This window comes from Manis javanica, chromosome 4, assembly GCF_040802235.1.
Source record: "Manis javanica isolate MJ-LG chromosome 4, MJ_LKY, whole genome shotgun sequence".
In the NCBI taxonomy this organism is placed as follows: Eukaryota; Metazoa; Chordata; class Mammalia; order Pholidota; family Manidae; genus Manis; species Manis javanica.
This window is the reverse complement of record NC_133159.1, coordinates 160,047,508-160,067,666: the sequence shown is the minus strand read 5'-3', so window position 1 is coordinate 160,067,666 and position 20,159 is coordinate 160,047,508. Positions and strand designations below refer to the sequence as shown.

Below are 20,159 nucleotides of genomic sequence, written 5' to 3'. Positions count from 1 at the left end.
ATCTCTGGGCCTCGGCTCAGAGACCCGTGACAATTACAGCACACTCGAGCTTGGAAAAAACGAGGAAGTTCGTGTTCCTTTTCTGCGAGGCTGAAAGCCGGCCGTTAAGGCAGAGGACGCCCTGCGAGGCGCCGGTAGAGACGCAACTCCGCGAACCGAGTCATCCACGCCTCCATCCTCAGCTCGCTAGAGTGTATACTCTTGCTCATAGAGAAAGAAGGAAGAGAAAGACCGGGAAAAAAAAGAGACAACGGTGGGGTCGGGCGCGGCCGATGCCGGGTCCGAGTGGCGCGTGGCACTACGGCCACAGTGGTTCCTGGGCCTCCCTCCCGGGTGCGACCCCCGCGGTCTTGCGGCCCCGCGAGTGGAAGCCCAGGCCGCTGCTCCCACTCCTCGGGGCGCAGCCTCGCGCCTCGCGCCGCGGTCACCCGTCGCCGCTCCAGCTCCTCCGGGCCACGAAACCCGGGCCTCTCCCGCGGCCGAGCCACCTCCGCCCTCATCGCTGTGACGAATCGGCGCCCGGCGGGCCAGTACCCAAATCCGGGGAGTTCTGGGGCACGTACGGGACCTGAAAAAATCCTTGACTGTGCGAAGCACCACTGCGTCCTCACCAGAAGGTTTATTTTTCTAAAGACAGTCGGTGAGGCCTGGAAAGGAATTAAGAAGAGTGTTGAAAGTGCGAGTGCGGAAGCTCCGGACGCGAGGGGCGGGGCGTGCGCGGGACAAAGGGAAGCGAGGCCGGAGCTGCGGGCGTTTTTTCTGCCCGCGGGTGAGTGTTGCCAACTGGGTCCGACGGGGTCGGGAGGGTGCAAGTCGTGTTGTCCTAGCTTGGCTGGACCCTGAGTTCCTGGGGGCTGCTCGGGTTCTGACTTGGCCGAGGGGCCGGAGCTGGGGCCTGCTGCGGCCTCCTTGAGGCCTAGCGGAGCGAGGGTTGGGAGGGAGTTCCATCTGGGGCGCCTCCTCGGCGGCGAGATTGTCCCCTAACACCAACCCCGCGAAATAAGAGCACCTGTGCGGTACTCCTCGTAATTGGAGTTGCTGGTAAAGCGCATCCTGTACAACAAACACCAAAGAAACGACCGCGGAAAGCCGTTAGTGCAAACCAGGCCCGCGATCCTCACCCCCCGGGAAGGCGGTTACCCCCTTGGTTCGCGCAGTGACCTGAAGGCTACTCTGTGGCTCAGAGCGAGGAGCCAGAGCCCTGCAAGTTTGGCCTGGGTTTGAAACCCAGCTCTGGCACTTCCCGGCTGTGTGGCTTTAGACAAGTGACTTAAACTCGCAGAGACTCCCTAGTTTTTATCTGTAAAATAGGGATAGCAGTATATATCTCATAGGGTAGTTGTGACCATTAGACGAGATAGTGTAGTAATAAGCCTGTGTCATATAAGGTAGTCAACAAACACTTAACTGTTGTCGTACTGAAGGCAGCTGAATTCATTGGTGGACAAATGTACAAGCTCATTCTTAGAATTTATAGTGCAACATAAGAAGAGCAGAACTTTTATAAAGTATAACAAACAATAAAGATGATGGACTAGGGAGCTTGTGGCAGTTATTGTCAGGGTTCCCATAGCAAGGTCTACTGGATGTTGGCAGCTCCCTGAAAATGCGAGCAGGAAGGAAATCTGAACGCGAGTCAATGGTTTCTGCCTGTTTCTTAAAGAAAGGGAGAAAAGACCTAGGTCGGGGCATTGAGGAAATATTTCTTTCCACACCAGGCTTCTTATTCCTTATGCTCTAGAGAATTCCCTTCTTAAAATACAAAATAGACGCAAAAAAATCATGTTTGTTTCATACAATGCTGAATGGAAGTACTTGCCAGTAATTCTAGAAGTTATATGAATGTTTGTCTCATTGTATGCATGGTGTGTGATGTATACTGATGTAAGGAGCAAGTTCACATGTGTATGGGCATGTTCTGAGCTGGTAATACTAGAACCAAATTTATTAAGAACTGAGCCAGGTGCTGGGACTGTAATAATGAATTAGACGGTCCCTGTTCCCAGTCAGCACACAATCTAGCTGTATTAACAGGTATAATACAGTATTACAACAGTAGTAAACAATATAATAGGGACGTGCACATGAGGAAGCAGTTAATTCTGCCCAGGTAATTTATCAAGCTCCATCGAGGAGATATGTTTTGAAATGGGCTGTGAGGGGTTATTGAGAGTTTTTCAAATAGACTCTTTCAATTTATTCCCAGTAGTTATAAAGGTATTTACCACTTTAAGATGTAAAGCTCATTATCTCACCAAATACCTTTTTGCACTGCCTCCAGGAATAAAAGGCTGATTTTAAAATTGAAAGTGTTACCCTAAAAGGAAGTTAGAGCTGCTGCTGATCAAGGAGCTGTCAGGATATGGTAGACCGCGTTGGGGTGGGCCCTGATAATACATCACATTCTATTGTCATTGTATTTGTTTATCAGTCTGATTAAATGTTTACATGGCATCAGCAACACATTTTCCATACAAGAGGTGGCCCAGTACCATAAGAAAAACTTGGAAGTACATGTCTAATACTGCTTTTAATATCCCCAGTAATCATTGTAGTATTTTAATTCTGATCAACCAAATGACGTATAAGAACTAGTAAAATATGCAAAAGATTTCATTACTGGGAGATCATGTAATCTTACTAAGAAATACCAATTAAACTACCCTATTCTTTAGAAAAACATTTTCTTAATGCTTGCCGAGTTTTGATTCTCTTTTTTTTCTTTTTTTTCCTTTTTTTTTATTTTAGTGTCTCAGATTCATTCTTAAGGAACTGAGAACTTAATCTTCCAAAATGTCAAGTAAGTTTCACTTTTTATATTTATCAGTCTATATTAATAAGAAACTAATGCCCTAGCAAATGGGAATTCCAAAATACTCTCATTTTTTTTTCTTCGAAACAGGACCATTGGTAGTTTTGTTGCATAGTATTATATCTCAGTTGTTTACAAGAAGTTATTTATTTTCTTTCAAACAGAAAGACCATCTTATGCCCCACCTCCCACCCCAGCTCCTGCAACAGTAAGTTTTAATTTTCTTGTTAATGTAATAGCCAAGTCTGGCCTTGATACAAAAACCCAGATGTCTTCCAGTGACAGTCACTCAATCATCACTGTAACAGGATGAAAATTTCAGCTAAAAAACAGCACTTCCTACTAAATAAAATAACTCTTTGCATTTTACCATGAACCAACCCCAACATTTAAAAAAACATACTGCTGAAATTGCAGCCTCCTATGCTCAGTTCTTTTTTTAATGGGAAGTAAGTGACAAGTTTAGCACTTCTTTCTTGTTAATCTCTATTAAGAGTCTTTAAAATTGATATTGAGTGAATGCTCATTCTGGCATTTATTATTATTTTTAAACCTAACCTTCAGCTGGTTACATTTTTCTCTCCTCGTCTGAATATAATTTTCATATTAGATCAAACAATAAAGCTTCCAGTTCTCCAATACCATTGTAAATCTTTATTTTTCAAGCTGTTTAAGTAAGGATTTAATTATCCATGGGTCAGAGCCTGCTGTTGAATTTTATTCCACTCATAAATAATATTTTATTGGTTTGGAAATTGATGTGTTTCAAGTGTCTCAATAATGGTTGTGAACTAGTTCTTCCACCCAGCAGGCTCTGACCCAACTTGATCAGCATGTAAAATAATTGTCCAATCCACAAAACAGATTTAATAGAAACTATTCAGGCCTTGCTGAAATGGATTCCTTGTTTTCTTGTTTTGTTTTGTTTTTGTTTAAAAGACAAAACAAAACACTGTTAATATTGACCATAGCCTACAAAAGCAGTTCTTTAACAGTTGTTAGCTGTCCTTCCATACCCCTTACCCCTTAAATTTCAGGCTAGTCTACTAATTAGGTCCTTGTGTAATTTTGTTTTCTCCACTAGATAACTACTCTTACTTCTAACCCTCAGATATATGTTTTAGTTTATCAACAGTTTGTTTCTCCTTAGTAAGATGCTTTTTAAAAGAGATACTGTATCACATGTTCTCACTTTAATTTATGTAAACATACAGTCTCTGAAGTTACTTCTAATAGATCTTAAAAGTCCTATCCCTGGTTTATTTTCTTTCTTAAATCAAAGAACATTTCTTATGACTGATCCTTGGCACTCTGCTAGGGGCTACACAGGTGGAGTTGACCAGTTGAGATTCCTGACCTCAAAGAGCTAACCATGTGCTTCATTTTTGGAAATGGTATAATTACAATGTTTTAGTTTGAATTTTTTTTTTCAGTTCCCTTTTCTTACGTTATTGCCTCATAATGATGAACTTTGTTTATGCAACCTTTGAAGGTGTTATTTTTAATGAAAATACTGCCTCTGACAGTATATAATATCTTGAAGACAAACTTGATTTGTTGAGATAATAAAAATGACTCAAAGACCCAAGTGTCCCCTTATAACTTCTTGAATATAGAAAGGAATTTTTTTTTGCCTTTCTTTCTGTACCATTGTAATTTCACATTAACACATAAAATACAGAAGACTAAGGGTTCAGGCATCCAACAAAATGGATACTAAATGGACTATCATCCTTTTTTGTTCCCATTACTTCTATAACCACTACCATCACCACCACCACCCAAATGTATCACTCCAAGTAAAATACACTTCTTTTGTGCCTTTGATACTTAATCTGTGTTTTGCCTTGCTTAATTTGCGTCTTCTATAACTATGTAGACTAGAAATTGATCTTCCAAAGAGTTTGAAGTGTAGTAGTATCTGCTTGAGTGTCTTTCTCTCGGACACTATGAAGATATGTGCAGGGGCATGTTATAGAAAATTGTGTTTATTTTATAACAGCTACAGCTTAGTTGGGATATATTGAGTGTATTTTACATTAGACAATTGAGGACCGATACTGTTAATTGCATGTTAAAATGAAATTACTGTCATTTGTTTTGATTGAATTTCATTGGGTAAAATATCCTACTTTGGTTTCCTCTTTGCTACATCCTTTATGCATTATACCTTGTCATGAACATTGGATGTCATTGTATTAACCACAAAGGCACTGCTGTATGAGAGCCCATTTGTAATCACATCAACATATAATTCACAAAAAAACAGAAGTTCTGTTGCTGCAATGAGCTGCTGTGTTTTGAAAGTGCTAGAGCTATCAAAAGGATAGGTGAAAAAAGAAAGTCCAATTGTGTCAACTAGAGGAGTAGTTCTCATTAAAACTAAATGCAGTAATTGTTCATGATTGACCTATGGAAGTTGGATCAAAGAAGAGATGGAAGAGAAAGCCTATAAAAGAATAACTGGGTTAAAAAGATTAGACAGTGCCCCAGAACAAGAGCCAGGCATTTCTTACACGTCTTTGTTTCAAAATCATGTATGTGACATCCATGAATCCCACATTCACATTGAATCCTTTCTATTGACAACTTTTGGCTTCCTGACTTGAGTCTCTTCTCATTTCTCACATTATATGAAATGATTTAAAACTCTTTGAGAATAATCCATTTCCTGTTTTTATTTGTTTTTAGTAGGTAAATACATTGGCAGCATCTACATAACTCAAATAAATCATGTTTTGTTTTGCATGTAAAGTGTTTTCAGACTTCTAATTTATCACACTCAAGCTTTCCTCTCAGACATACATCGCTAAGTTTTTGCACCCCACTGTTGACCATAAAATAATCTGTTTGAGACACTTCAGTGTATGCTCATTCCAGAAAACAAGCACACACATTCATATGCACACAAATACCACAGGCCCCTGCAAAGAGAAGAAAATAAAGAAAAAAACCCACTTGCTGACTGGTTTCTCAATGAACGAAAAAAAACAATTACAACACATCATTGCTTGTTTAAATTCAGGTTGCTTTTGCATGTCATATGCAGATCATTTTTCATTTCTGTGTTTCCTCGTTTGAGCTCATTTCTCATTCGTGTTTTTGTCTCATTTGTTTCCATCAGCAAATGCCCAGCACACCAGGGTTTGTGGGATACAATCCATACAGTCATCTCGCCTACAACAACTACAGGCTGGGAGGGAACCCGGGCACCAACAGCCGGGTCACGGTAGGAGAATCAACTATTACAGCATCCGGCAAACAACTGGAATTGACCAGAAATGCCTTCATAGTTAGGTCCTTTTGAATCATCAGCACAGCCGTTACAGATTATTTTAACCTGGCATTTTGACTGTTTTAAACATTCATTGCACAGTCAGTCCTACACTGGAAAAAAAAATAGATCTGGATATGTATATAGGAGAAGAAAAGAATCCATTCTGTTTGGTCATTGATAGAGATAAAGCCTCGGGCACTTAATGCTTGTACTATATGTAGACAAACCTGGAATTTCTTATGGTTAAAATACTCTTTGAGATGAAAAATATCTTCATTTAAGGTAATTAATATTAGGCTCAAGAACTCAGTTTCTTAGTAAAGGCTGAGCTTCTTTTGGCTGGCCTACCAGTTTGAATTGCTACCCAATAATTATTTGTCTTTTGGATTTAATAGTTGGCCTTCTGAGATTCATTTATCTCCAGTTACAAAAAGATTTTTACATCACTTCAAAGAATTGCAGAATGCAAGTTGAATTTAATTAATTTGAAGTTCCAGACTAGATATCCACAACTAAAAATGCATTTATAATCTGTAGGATAATGAATATGATTTCTGAAACTTAAGATGTTCCATTTAAATGGTCAACCAAGATACCAAAATTGGATCATGTTCTTCAGACTTTTTATTTTAGAGTCATCTTAAACGCCATTCAAGGAAACGTAGGTACCAAAGAAACAAATAACTATAAAAAATGAGTTACCAAAAATAAAAATAAATCCAAAAGCCAAATACCTACATTAGAGTGTGCTATTGATGAGCATTTATGCAACCCAGAACGGCTGTAAATTTTTTAATACGTGGTTTTTGTTTACTAATTCATAAATTTCAGTTAATGTGACTTCAAAAAAGCCCTCTCACCCTGTAGTCAAGCTAGAGCAGAAAGCATGTAACTATCAAACTATGTGTCTATCTTGGTAAGCATATTGCTTAGCTTGATGGGTTCTGTTTGTCTAAATTTTTCATTGTTCCGCATAATTTGTACTTCATAAGCATATCAAAGTTTATGTGCCATGCATATTTCATGGTATTTGGAAAGAATTCTGACAAAGTATGTATATATATGCATTTCACAATGCATACAATTTTTATGTGCACCAGTACATGTTTTTCCCTGATCTAAATGTGTTGTTTCACAAGTGTTATGGGTGGCAAGGTTATCAAATGATAAAGAAGATTTTAATTTAAACAAAAAGCAGAATCGATTTTGGGTCATTCATGTTAATGCAGAAAATTATTCATGGGCAGTAAATGAAAATAATTACATTTTAATAGCTCTATACAGTCAGCTCTTGATTATCTATGCTAATAGAATAGAAATGGTGGTAACTAATATTAGATGCATTTGTATTTCAGTTTGTGTAAGCATTTTGGTCTTAACTTGGATCTATCTGGGAATTCTCAGTTAATTAAGAGATTGTTCAATAGAGCCCTATTAGTGTGCTGGCTGCTCTGGGCCTTGGGGTCAGTTATCTATTTCTCCCCACTCCTTGAGGATGTTAAAAGTCAACATCTGGAGTGGGCACTAGCTTCAGGGTACGTTAGCATAAGAGGGATTTGGAGCATGGAAAATTTGGTTTTCTCTGTATTATTGTCCTCTCGGCAGGGACTGAACTGTAATCAGATTGCTGTTTAGACTTCACCTGGAGGGCCTAGGAAATGTGGATGCTTTTAGCTCTCTGCTAGGTCATTGATTGAATCATTCTCTTAAGAAAACTAGTTATGGCTAACGTTTTGCACTACTTTTTTTTATATATCTAGTTTAAGCTGCATTTGGACTTAATAGGTCTGATTTTGACCATTATAAAAAAAAGCATTTTATGTTAAGATGAGCTCAACTGTGTGTTACCATTTTGGGCGGCTCCTATTTGGCATTATTGATTGCAAATTGCCTTAACTTGATGATTTGAAGGAATGCTTCTGTGAAGCCTTATGAGGTAGTTTCCTGGAGGTTCTAACAGCATCTGGTTTTCCTGCTGACCCCAGTATACTAGAATAGTCTTGAGACAGTACGCACTGAAGCATGTTGAAACTTTTTGGAGTGCTCATGATACTGTGAGGTGGGCTTTTCTCCTGGTCAGTTCTTCATTCAGGTGATGGGCATTCTCTTCAGTGTAGGTGTAAATAGTTTGAGATAAAATGTTAGAAACAGCTTTTCTCTGTGCTTTAATGGAAATTCCATTCCAGAAAAAAGCTTAAATAAGGATCCTGCCAGAGAAACAGCTAGGAATTTTGGAAGAAACAACAAGAAAAAACTTGAGTAGCCAAAGTAAATTTCACAGAATTGTGGACTTCATTTATTGGAGAGTCTCAGGACCTTACTCTTAAATAAGAACAGTTTTAACAAGCATAATTACTTGTTAACCCCCAACTCCTTGCCCGTTCGAAGCAGAAAATTGGAAAGGACAGTTGCTGCTGGAGGTAGGTTTCCTGATAGCAGCAAGGACAGAAATGGCTGACAAAGGAAATGTGCTCCCCAAGTGCAGCTGCTGGGCCATCTCATAAAGGGACTGGCAGCATTTCACACCTCAATCCAGAGGATTACAACAAAGCAGTCATTGTTTCTAATTGAATTACTAACAAAAGGTTAAAGTGTGTTTAGTGCATATTGCTTTTTTTTTTTTTTTGAAGCATAGAGAAACGTTTAAGACATAGATGTCTGTCTGAGGTGGTATGTAAGTTAGGGGTGCTTAGTGATAGAAATCTTTGATATCCTGGAAACCAGCTAGAATTTAACTTTGTGGTTATTGTTTGGTGTTTTGTTTTGTATTGCTTGTATTTGTAAATTGACTGGTCAATGTGATGAAAATAAGACCTCACTGTGTAGATGGTCTGGGTACCTTCCTTTGGGAGAAAGGAGAAGAAATAAACAAACCCATTATGTTACAAAGTGTAGTTCTTTGAAATATAATCAGAGAGCAAATATTACTATAATTTGTTCTTAAAATGTTTTAATTCAACATATTTAAACAGGTTTTAGAATTCTTTACCTCTTTTTTTTAAAAAAATGTTAATAGTGGTCTACCAACTTTGTTATTGGCACAATTCCAACTTTATTTGTGACCCGCTTCATGAATTCTGAAGGTTTATGTTGGGTATGAGTTGGAAATGCTTTCTGATAACTTCACATGCATGAATGATCAGATTTTTTGTGTCTTACTCAGAATCTGTGGCATAAGGCTGTCCTTGTAGGAATTCCACCCCACCTTGAAAGAACTCTTAGTGACCCTGAGACAGAATTTCTCTTACTGATTCTTCATACCACCACTGTTGACAGTTTTCCATCCCCCATGGATCACCTGCTCCATTGCCCACTGCTGGCCAAACACGGTCAGTCTGCATGGGTGCCAGCAGCAGGTGTGGTTAAAGGAATCTATGGGAGGAGTAGAGAGAGGGGTAATGCGTCTTCAAAGGTGAAATACTTTCTAGTAATTCGTGTATGAAGAAACAGAGTTAAGTATCAAGCGAGACCCTCATAAGGGGAGGAAGCATGAAAGCAGGGGAATGGGGGACAAACATGCCGGTTTCTGAGCACTCGGGTAAAAAATAAGGTTATAAGGGGAGTCCCAATTCAGAACGGAGGAGTTTCCCTGGGGTTCATCACAGCAGCAACAGAAGGGCAAGGAAACTTAATGTCATTTTAGTTTTCTTACAAGGATTTGCCAATTCCTGCCTGATAATTAGTGATGCCAGCACTTCTTTCCCTAGCCTGGCAAGGAGGATCAATATCAGAGATCTCCCAGAAATTTGGGGAAAATAAATGTGATTCGGCCATGATTTTACTCTGGGTTCTTGATCAAATGCAGTCATACGTGTGAGGATGAGACTACATTCAGAAATAGACATCATGGAAGGGAGTCATCTAGGGTGTCCTCTAGAGGCTCTCTGTATCTCTTGCCTAGGATATTAGCCCATATAGAAAGAACTGTTCTCTCATCCTTCTTTGTCTCCACGCTCATCCTGCCCCCTTTTTAACCCACTTTTTCCTTCACCTTTAAAAAAATTTTTTTCAGTCTTTCCTCTTCTTTTTCTTCTATTTTCCTCTTCCTTTCTCTTTATGTCTTATCCACAAAACCAAAAACTTTTATCGATACAAGACCTCAAAAATAACTAAATTGGGCCCCATGTCTGCCGTGTCTTTGTTCCTGGTAAACTTACTCATGTTTACTCCTAGACTGTTACTAAGATTAAGGACCAAAAAATAGGTATGACTTTAGTTCACACCTCTTGATCCCCTCGTAGAAAACCACTAGATATGGACATAGAGCCCTAAGAAAAGTAAAATCTCTAGTATTGATAAATGAGATGAAGTTTTTTGTTTTCTGTTTTTGAAACTCAGAAGTAGTGTTTGTAGAGGTGGTGGTGTTTATGTTGGGGTGCATTCCTGAAATAGTAGAAATAGACACAAAGTCCCCTGTAGACAGTGGGAGTGTGATATGTGCTGAAGAAGTGCAGATTCTGGTGCAGATAATCAAGTGTTGACTGTATGTGTAATGGTAAATTAAAAAGGGTTCCAGGTAATGTCCTAAGTGTGGGACATTTGAGACATAACCATACATTTTTGATGTATCAATTATTGTATAATATTTTATTTGTTCTTACAGCCAGGTTGTCAGAGCAGTGGCAAAAAAACTGCTAAGTAAAATATTTTTAAATTATGTGCTTAAAGTTATTTTCTTTATTTTCTTTTGCTGTGAACATTTCTGAATTTGCAGTGATAGCTATTTTCAGTGGAGAAAATATAAGAATCTTGTACCCATGGACGAGTAGAAGAAAGGCGCAATAGAATTTTTTTAAGGGACTCTCTTTTCAGTTTGCTGGTGAACTTCTTACAATTGAATAATGAATGTATTTAACTCTTTTGTAGGCATCCTCTGGTATTACGATTCCAAAACCCCCAAAGCCACCAGATAAGCCGCTGATGCCCTACATGAGGTACAGCAGAAAGGTAGGTGCCCGGGAGCCGGAGAGGAGTGAGGACTGCTGTTCTGGCTTCTTTGCTTTGTATCACGTTTCGTATTGGCTTAGCCAGCTTTTCAGGGCATAGTCAGGGGAAAGGATAAGGAATTGCAGTTCTAACAGAAATTAGTTCTGATTCAGGTTCCAGAACTAAAATCCAGCAAGAACATGATTAAATAAACTTAAAATCCTTAAGATAATGTTACATATCCAATGTTACATATATAGTCTTTTGGAGACTATTTAATGACATGAGAAAAGTGTTACATGAAAAAAGAATGTAAGACTGTGTATTAGTATCTTATTTTTATAAACATAATAGCAACTGCATGTTGGTTTGAAGGGAAAAAAAGCCTAGAAGACAATGGTTATCTCTGAAACAGTTATTGTAATTTTTATTTTTTTATGCTTCCTTGAATTTTCCCTCTTACTTTTTTTTTTTTGTGATGAACTCACATTACTCAAAATAAGAAACATAGCCAGTATCTTTATTATATAAAGAGAGCATTTAGCTATTTTCACCACTATTTAGAAATTCTTAAATTTTCAATCATTATTACATATGTACTTGACAGTATGGTATGCAGATTAATCACTTTCCTTCTAAGTCCTTTTAGGACTTTTAGAGAAACATAGACTATGTTATTGAGGTAGCTCATCTTAAATGTCTCCAGTGATTAGACATGTCTGAGGTCTGCCTTAAAATAATCCAGCGAGAGCATGAGTTGGCCAATGAAATGAGATTGGCCACCTGTTGATAATTGTTGCAGCAGGTTGATCAGAATGTAAGGATTTGATTCTGTTTCCTCTGCTTTTATGTTTAAAAGATTCTATATTAAAAAGTATTTTTAAAGGTCTGTATTTTTACGCATCAGTATTGAAATCTCACCTGTTTTCCTTTTTAAGGTCTGGGACCAAGTGAAAGCTTCCAACCCCGACCTGAAGTTGTGGGAGATTGGCAAGATTATTGGTGGCATGTGGCGAGATCTCACTGATGAAGAAAAACAAGAATATTTAAACGAATACGAAGCAGAAAAGGTAGAATGAGACTGCAGTAGGATGGATACAATGTAAAATGTATAGACATTGGATGATCATTAATAAAAGAAACAAGATCTAATCAGACAGGAGGGTGCAGTGAGGCTTTGTCTGCCTGGTTCAAATCACTTAATTTCTCTAGGCTTCAGATTCCTTGTCTGTAAAAAGGAAATAACTATCATATCTTTGAATATTCACATGAGATATATAGGTGTTCATATAACCTACAAAATGTTAATTTTATAATTATGTAAGTTATTTTGAGTTTTATAACAGAAGAACATTTGAATTTCAGATAGAGTACAATGAATCTATGAAGGCCTATCATAATTCTCCTGCCTACCTTGCTTACATAAATGCAAAAAGTCGTGCAGAAGCTGCTTTAGAGGAAGAAAGTCGACAGAGACAGTCTCGCATGGAGAAAGGAGAACCCTACATGAGCATTCAGCCTGCTGAAGATCCAGATGGTAAAAAAAAAAAAGTGGGGTTTTGGGTTTTGTTTATGCTTTCTCTGAAAATTAAACAAAGACAACTCTAGTAAGTTTATCCTAAATGGATAACAAATCATAATTTACTTACCATGTCAATATTTTGATTAATTATTTTGAGTAAGATTTGGATATGAATTTCCCACAAGAAATATCCTTCTTACTACAGAAAATAGCAAAAGCCACTTGTTATTTATGAAAATCTTTGTATTCAGAATGCATGAAAGGTTTTTGAGTCACAGTCAGAATTTTGGCTCAAGTGCTTTTAAAAAGCTAAATGCCTTCTAATTATATCCTCTTTTCTTACTGGTTCCCTAAATTTGGTGAATTAAAGGAAAGTTAATGAATGAGTAGAAGCATTATGAAATTTCTTTTCCAGTTAATTCAGAATCCCAAGTAGAATTTATAAATACAGCTCTCATAACACGAAGATACACACATACAGGGAATAGAAATAATAGCAAATGTTAACACAAGCAGCAGTGCCAAAGACGTGTTTGCAAACACAGACCTCAGTTGCTCAGATTGGATGGTTAATACAAGGAAAATATACAAAACTAAAAAATAGAAGATCCAGTCTACAAGTAATTGGAAGGATGAGGATCAGTGTAAAAGGAGACAAAGGCTAGCAGCACTGAAGCCAGAAATAGGAGATAGTTCACTTTAGGAAGGAGAATAGCATGGACATTAAGAACTGAAGAGGTTCACTTGGGAACCTAAATTTGCTGAATTAAAGGAAAGCTAATGAACTTACTTAATAAAGTTAAGTAACTAACATGATTGCTTAGTCTTCAAAACAGTATCCTTTCTTCTGTTCCTCAAATGTCTGCCCATTATGCTTTTTCAGTTTAAGATAGGATCTTAAAGCTGCTAGTGAGAAAGGACGGGTAATAATTAAGTTGCCAGAATGAGAATGCTTCAGACCTTGGACTTGATCCCTTATAAATGAGTAGAAAGAGGAAGACTTACGTAAAACCAAGAGACAAGCAGCAGCTACTGGTAGCTTCTTTAACAAGGAGGACTGTATGAGACCTACAAGGCAGTGAAGGCTTTTAAATAACCTTCTATAGACTATTCATGAGATAAGGTCAGTAGCTGGTAAATGAGAAAACAACTAGAAAATACAAGCCCATCCCACCCCTAGAAATCAGATTCCATAAGTGCAAGAAACAATAAGCAAGCCCGACAAGACTTATTTCCCCTACCACATAAATGAAAGAAGAAAGCAAAAGTAACCCCCCAAAAAAGATAATTTAAATAGAGGTAGTACAGATGTACCATATTAAAAGTGTACATGAAAAAACTCTTCCTTAAAAAGTAAAAAAGTCACACTTTTTTTTAAAAATGGTATCTTCAAATAATTTTAATTTCAGTAGTATATATCCTAAAGAAATTACTTAAAAGGAAACAAAAAGTAATTTGCACAACAGTTTGTAGCCACGATGTTTAAGATAACAAGAGTTTTAGGAGCTACTTAAATACTAAATAATAGGGATGTAATGGAGGAGCCCAATTCAGGCTGCTAGCAGTTTCCTGAAGGGTGGCCTCTGCACCTCCAGTGAGACTCTTTAGATGATCAGGTGGTTCAGAGAGGAACTTTGGTTTTAACATGTATTGCTTAGGAGGAAGCTTTTTTTTTTAAGTGAGTTAATTTAAATAAAAATATTAAGTAAATAATAGTATAAATTCAAATAATAGGTATGTCCAAAACCACAGAAGTGATAGAGCAAAAGTTTCAGATTAAGGAAACATTGTTGCCTAGCAAATACATGCTTATTTGCTGTCACAGGCAGCTCTCCTGTTGTTTTCCAGGCCAAAACACACATGGCTATATCTCATTTACGATTCAGCCAAACCCTTCTCAGACACATACCATCACTTACAGATTTTATGAGAACAGACGATACCTTTGCCAGTGAACACGTTATGTCTTTTGTATGACTGCTGCCAAGTGAATGCCCCAGTGCTCCCGTGATGGGCTTTAGGCCCTCCTGTTGGACAATGAGGGCTGTGGCTCCTTGGTGACGAGGTGTCAACATTGTTACACTCTCCTGTTTATGGTTACTGGTGACTTGATTTCCAGAACAACTTGTTTGTTCCAGATTATGATGATGGCTTTTCAATGAAGCATACAGCCACCGCCCGTTTCCAGAGAAACCACCGCCTCATCAGTGAGATCCTCAGTGAGAGTGTGGTGCCAGACGTTCGGTCGGTTGTCACAACAGCAAGAATGCAGGTCCTTAAACGACAGGTCCAGTCCTTAATGGTGCATCAGGTAAACTCACAGAACATTTGTTATGACAAAGCGGGCCTGTGCCACAGATCCCAGGTGACATGATGCCATACTGTGTGTCCTTGTGCCTGTTAAATGTTTCTGTGTTCTATCTAACCTGTTCCTGATACAGGGAACAGGCTTGAGGGCGTGGAGCTTTCCCGGTGATTTAATAAAGTTGTTATTAAAGCTAACATAGAGCCTTGTCATGGAACACATCACTATTAGGAATTTTGAGACACCTGTCTACCTTTACTGCTTTACTGAATATTTTTTTCTACAGAAATTGCTCAGGCCTGAAATAATATTCATTAACATGTATTTCTCACTTGTTCCTCTCTGCTGTGTTTATATTTTTAAAATCTTAGCTGTTTTAGCTTAGACAGATGGTGTAATAAATGATTTAAATTAAAAATTGAAAACATTTGTCACTGTGAGGAAGTGTGAGGAAAGTGAGACGTGTTTTCTGTATTTAACGTTTGCATTACAGAAAATAATTCAATAATTATAAAGCTTGATCACATGTCTTACAGCGAAAACTAGAAGCTGAACTTCTTCAAATAGAAGAACGACACCAGGAAAAGAAGAGGAAATTCCTGGAAAGCACAGATTCATTTAACAATGAACTTAAAAGGGTATCAGTTTAATGTGTTAAATATACTTTATCAATGTATCTGTTCCTTTTTTATCCTCATTCTTTTTTCCAAAGTAGTGTTTCTATTGAATGTTGTTCACTTTGAAATAGAGTTAACTTTGCTATGACCAGTAAGGTCTTTGCTTTATAAAGTTATTCCTATTTTCTGGCAAAATTGTGATACGTTTGAAATATCTTATAGTATACACACATGTGCTAGACCTATAGACTCTAGACCTGCTAATGTTTTGATTTAAACTCTCAAGCAATCCTGAATTATTTTCATTTCATTGAGATTTATTCATTGAATGTCTTCATTAGATGTAGTTCACAATTTGTACTTCGTATTAAAACAGGTAAATCGATATTTGGTAGCCTGAAATATAAAATGGGAGCCTTGTATATAATCCAGGACTTCCAGCATTGCCTCACCAACTCTTTTGTAATATTTGAGGTAGCATGGCTGCTGGAGCAACTTTCTTTTCCTGTGGACACCAAGAGGTTCAGAGGAGATAGAGAACCATGTTTTTTCTCCCATGTATATGTATATAGTTAATAGCTGAGAAAACCCACTTTTGAAATAATTTCTCTGGTTCAGAGATTGTAAGAAAAGAACATTACTAAGAGTTTTATTTTTTTCTATTAGTTATGCGGCTTGAAAGTAGAAGTGGATATGGAAAAAATTGCGGCAGAAATTGCACAGGCAGAGGAACAGGCTCGCAGAAGGCAGGAGGAAAGGGAGAAAGAGGCAGCAGAGCAAGCTGAACGCAGTCAGAGTGGTGTTGTCCCCGAGGAAGAGCAAGCAGCTAATAAGACTGAAGAAAAGAAGGAAGACGAGAACATTCCAATGGAGACAGGTAACATACCAGGTGACATCAGCGTAAATGTCAAGGTTTTTTACAGCTGCTTCAATTTTGATTTTTCTTCCTCAGCGCTTTGCAGACACTACTCTGTTAATCTCTTTTTGACCTACCCATTTCCTCCCAAATCTTAATCTCTAGTAGATTCACTGAAGATGCTGGTATCCATACAAAACAGTAGTGTTGTGTAGTCTTCAGTCTTGCTATTTGAGGTCTTGGTTATTTGCCCACATTGAGTCATGTCATTTCCTGGCTTGTGAATATCAAGTGTAATGGTGTAATGGTCAAGGATACTGGCCCTGGAGTCATATAGATCTGGACCTAATACTGCTTCACCACTTTCTGGCACTATGACTTTGGATAAGCTACTTAATCTCAGTTTCCTAGGTATTCTAGTTCCTGCCTCTTGAGAATGAATTCCAAAATACATAAGACAATATATATGAAATCATTTTGTATTGAATTTGACATGGTATCAGCACTCAGTAGTTTAACCTTTATTCTAAAATTGTTTAAATAAGATATGGTCATTGCTCTTAAGGTCACTCACCTTTGGTGCCCTTGGACAGGGTTGGATGAGTAAATTCTACCAGCCATCCTGCTTGCCACCTATTTTTGTAAATAAAGTTTCATTGAAACACAGCAACACCTGTTTGTTTAGATATTATCTTTGGCTGTTTGGGGGCTACAACAGTATAGGTGTAGTTGCAACAGATAGATAGATACTTTCTGGCCCACAAAACCTAAAATATTTACTATCTAGCCTGTACAAAAAGTGTTTGTTGACCCGTCCTAGAAAAATTCTTACTTCGGGTATACTGATTTTCCTGATTAAAAGCATTCCTTAAGGCAAAAAAAAAGGAAAAATGTAAAACTTTAAAGTCATGATTAAATTATCACTTGAAAATTTTGAGGTTACCTTACTATAGGCACTATCTTGACCCTGCCTAGTGCACTGTGTGAGTAGAATTAAGCTAAAGTATGTGAAACACAACCAGAGAACCCTGGGACCATCACTGCAAGGAGTGGGTGGGAGAGCTGTCATACTTAGTACTCAACTGACAGCTTCCTATTTGACGTCTGGAAAACGTTTAATGGAATATAGATGTCTTTGCCAGATATTTCTACAGAATTTAATTCAGCAGATTAACATTTCAGATAGTCAGATTTTAGGTTTCATTATCTGGGCCTTTTTCTCTGTGTGAACATGTTTCTTATCTTAACAAATGGAGTACAACATATTTTTGTGGTTAAAGCAAGAACTTGAGAGTATGGTTCTTTGCTCATTTTGCAACTAGACAGAACATTTCAATCCTTTCTCTCTGTTTTGTCATCTATGAATAGGGCGTGCATGTAGGTCCTCACTTGGATTTTATCCTTCTGTCTTAAGAAAAAAAGCTGAAGAAAATTGTTTGAGACTGTAGAGTGAAACCTCATGCTCTTATATTCTTACAGAAAACAGCCCAGCATGACTTTTAACAAAAGTACCTAAAATATCAGTCTTACATCATTTCCATACCTGCTTCCTCACAAACTAAATCCAAAGCAGTGTTGTCCAATAGAAATAAAATGCAAGTCACTGCATAATTATAAATTTTCTATTAACATTTTTAAAAGGAAAGCAAAACAAGTGAAATTGTAATGATGTATTTAACCCAGTATGTTTTAAAGATAATCACTTTATTCAGCATGCAATCAACATTTTTTAAAGTATTCATTTTTACATTTCTTTTTTCATACTACGTCTTCAAAATTCAAATATGTATTTCTACTTACAGTATACCTTAATTTGGAAGTACATTTTCATCAGAAATACCTTATCTGTAGTTAAGAGTTCATAAATTTAGACTGAAAAGTAGATTTTCAAACCCCAAATAGTTTCAAACATGCTAAAAGTTCCTCAGTCACCTTAGCTCATTTCAGGTGCTTAATAGCCACATGTGGTTAGTGGCTATCGTATGGGACAGCACAGCTCTCTACTGTCCGCATAATTAGAAGAATAAGTTTCTGTTTTGGAACTAATCATGACAAATGTGTGATTACAGAGGAGCCACACCTTGAAGAAACAACAGAAAGCCAACAGAACGGTGAAGAAGGCACGTCTACTCCTGAGGACAAGGAGAGTGGGCAGGAGGGAGTGGACAGTATGGCAGAGGAAGGGACCAGTGATAGTAACACTGGCTCGGAGAGCAACAGTGCAACAGTAGAGGAGCCACCAACAGATCCCATGCCAGAAGATGAGAAAAAAGAATAAATGTTGCCTTGTTTTATGTGTTCTAAATACTTTTTTAAATGAAAAAATGGTTTTTGAGTTTTAATGGTGTTACGTGGTTTGTGTGTTAATATTTTCTTGTCCATATCACACCACCAAAGGCTTTTGGGCCATTTAGCATCATGAGCCAAATGGCAGTCATCTTTCTTAAGCAGTTGTGAAGATGGTTCTTTCCTTTGGATCTTGTTTCTAGCCCTCAACTGCTGAAAGCCTCAGAATTTAAATTAATCAAGAAAATACTCACCTCTTTTAGAGAACTGTCCTTTGATGCTGCAGAATCTACTCTTACAAATGCCTTCCTACGGCTCACTTGGGTGCTTACCGAAGCCATAGCTTTAAACCTTCCCAGTCCCCATCAACAGCGTCCTGAGAGTCCCCTTTCCTACTCACACTTCCACAAAGGATAGCTTCTTGAAAACATAATCACGTTACGAGTATGTTATTTGTTCACTTAGCCTTTTTTATTTTTAATCAGTGTGAGACACCAAGAGTGGAATTGAGTATATACAACTACACTTGAATCGTATTGATCCAGGAATAGTCTCCATAGTTACTAGCTTATGAGATAGGCATTAAAGCGAACATGGCATACCTACAGTATCTATACAGCTTTTTGTTAGAGTTAATATTGGGTGTGTTCTGGTAAATTCATCCTTACTGTACAGAAAAAAATTACTTTTTTACCAAGTTTTCCAAAGACAAGACAATAGATCACAAAGCTTCAGGAGTTGAATATTCTTGCAGTAGACTAGGTAACTTCAAAATGATAAGCCGATTCCAGAAGAGAAACAACTGGGAATTAACTTTAGCCACTTTGAAATTGTTTTACAATAATCAAAACATTCAAAACCTCAAGGCTCAAGATCCCATAGATCAGAGCCTACCTTTTTGATAAACTCATAGTCTTGTTGGAGACTAGAAGCAAGGTAGTTTGTGACACGTATGCTTCCGAAAAACTAGAATAGATTTTTACTGAATAGTGGTATATCTGATGGTATATGTTTCTTAAAGGTTCAAATGTAATAAAAAAAGGAAAAGAAAATGTCTGTGTTTTTAATGTAAATATTTTTATGTAAAACAATATAATTTTGCCTGTAATGCAATGACAACATGGAGTGTCTGCCCACAGCCATAAATTTGCATCTTCAGTATCCTTGTCTCACCCAAATCCATAAACCTTTGTAATAGTAAGTTCATTTGTACGAGATAGTTGTGAAAATGAGTTTTCTTAGTTATAGTCGGGTCTTAGGGAGACTGATTTTCTACTCCAAATGTAAAAGGAAATATGTTTCTACATTTACATATGAGTAATAAGAAATCTATGACATTTATCTTTGAAAACGATGGCCAAATAGTGTAGGCCCTCCGTTCACATGGAAATAACCTACACAAAATGACTTAGTTTATAGTGAATTCTTTGCTGTTGAGTTCATGGCACATAGTGACTGTGACTGTTAGCCTCCTAAGGCTGAGAGGAGAGTTTCACGTCAGATGGAAACAACCCTTGTTGTCTGTTAAAAATACATGAAATCTTCCTTCTGTTTCTTG

At 37.7% G+C, this 20,159-nt stretch overlaps 1 protein-coding gene across 1 annotated transcript; it reads left to right on the top strand.

The window, feature by feature from the left end:
* The first annotated feature begins 37 nt into the window (after positions 1–37).
* On the top strand, positions 38–18,657 carry SMARCE1 (SWI/SNF related BAF chromatin remodeling complex subunit E1). Its single transcript, XM_017645215.3, has 11 exons — positions 38–769; positions 2,749–2,800; positions 2,977–3,020; positions 5,937–6,041; positions 10,956–11,036; positions 11,954–12,085; positions 12,381–12,552; positions 14,676–14,848; positions 15,379–15,480; positions 16,126–16,336; positions 18,385–18,657. Exons 2-11 carry the CDS (start codon positions 2,794–2,796, stop codon positions 18,591–18,593), a joined length of 1,236 nt encoding a protein of 411 aa, XP_017500704.1. The 5' UTR covers positions 38–769; positions 2,749–2,793; the 3' UTR covers positions 18,594–18,657.
* Positions 18,658–20,159: the final 1,502 nt, after the last annotated feature.

Excerpts from the sequence above, each read along its gene's own strand:
- SMARCE1 (XM_017645215.3), top strand. Across the intron at positions 6,042-10,955 it reads GCACCAACAGCCGGGTCACG|GCATCCTCTGGTATTACGAT; the intron begins GTAGGAGAATCA and ends ACTCTTTTGTAG. Across the intron at positions 16,337-18,384 it reads GAACATTCCAATGGAGACAG|AGGAGCCACACCTTGAAGAA; the intron begins GTAACATACCAG and ends GTGTGATTACAG.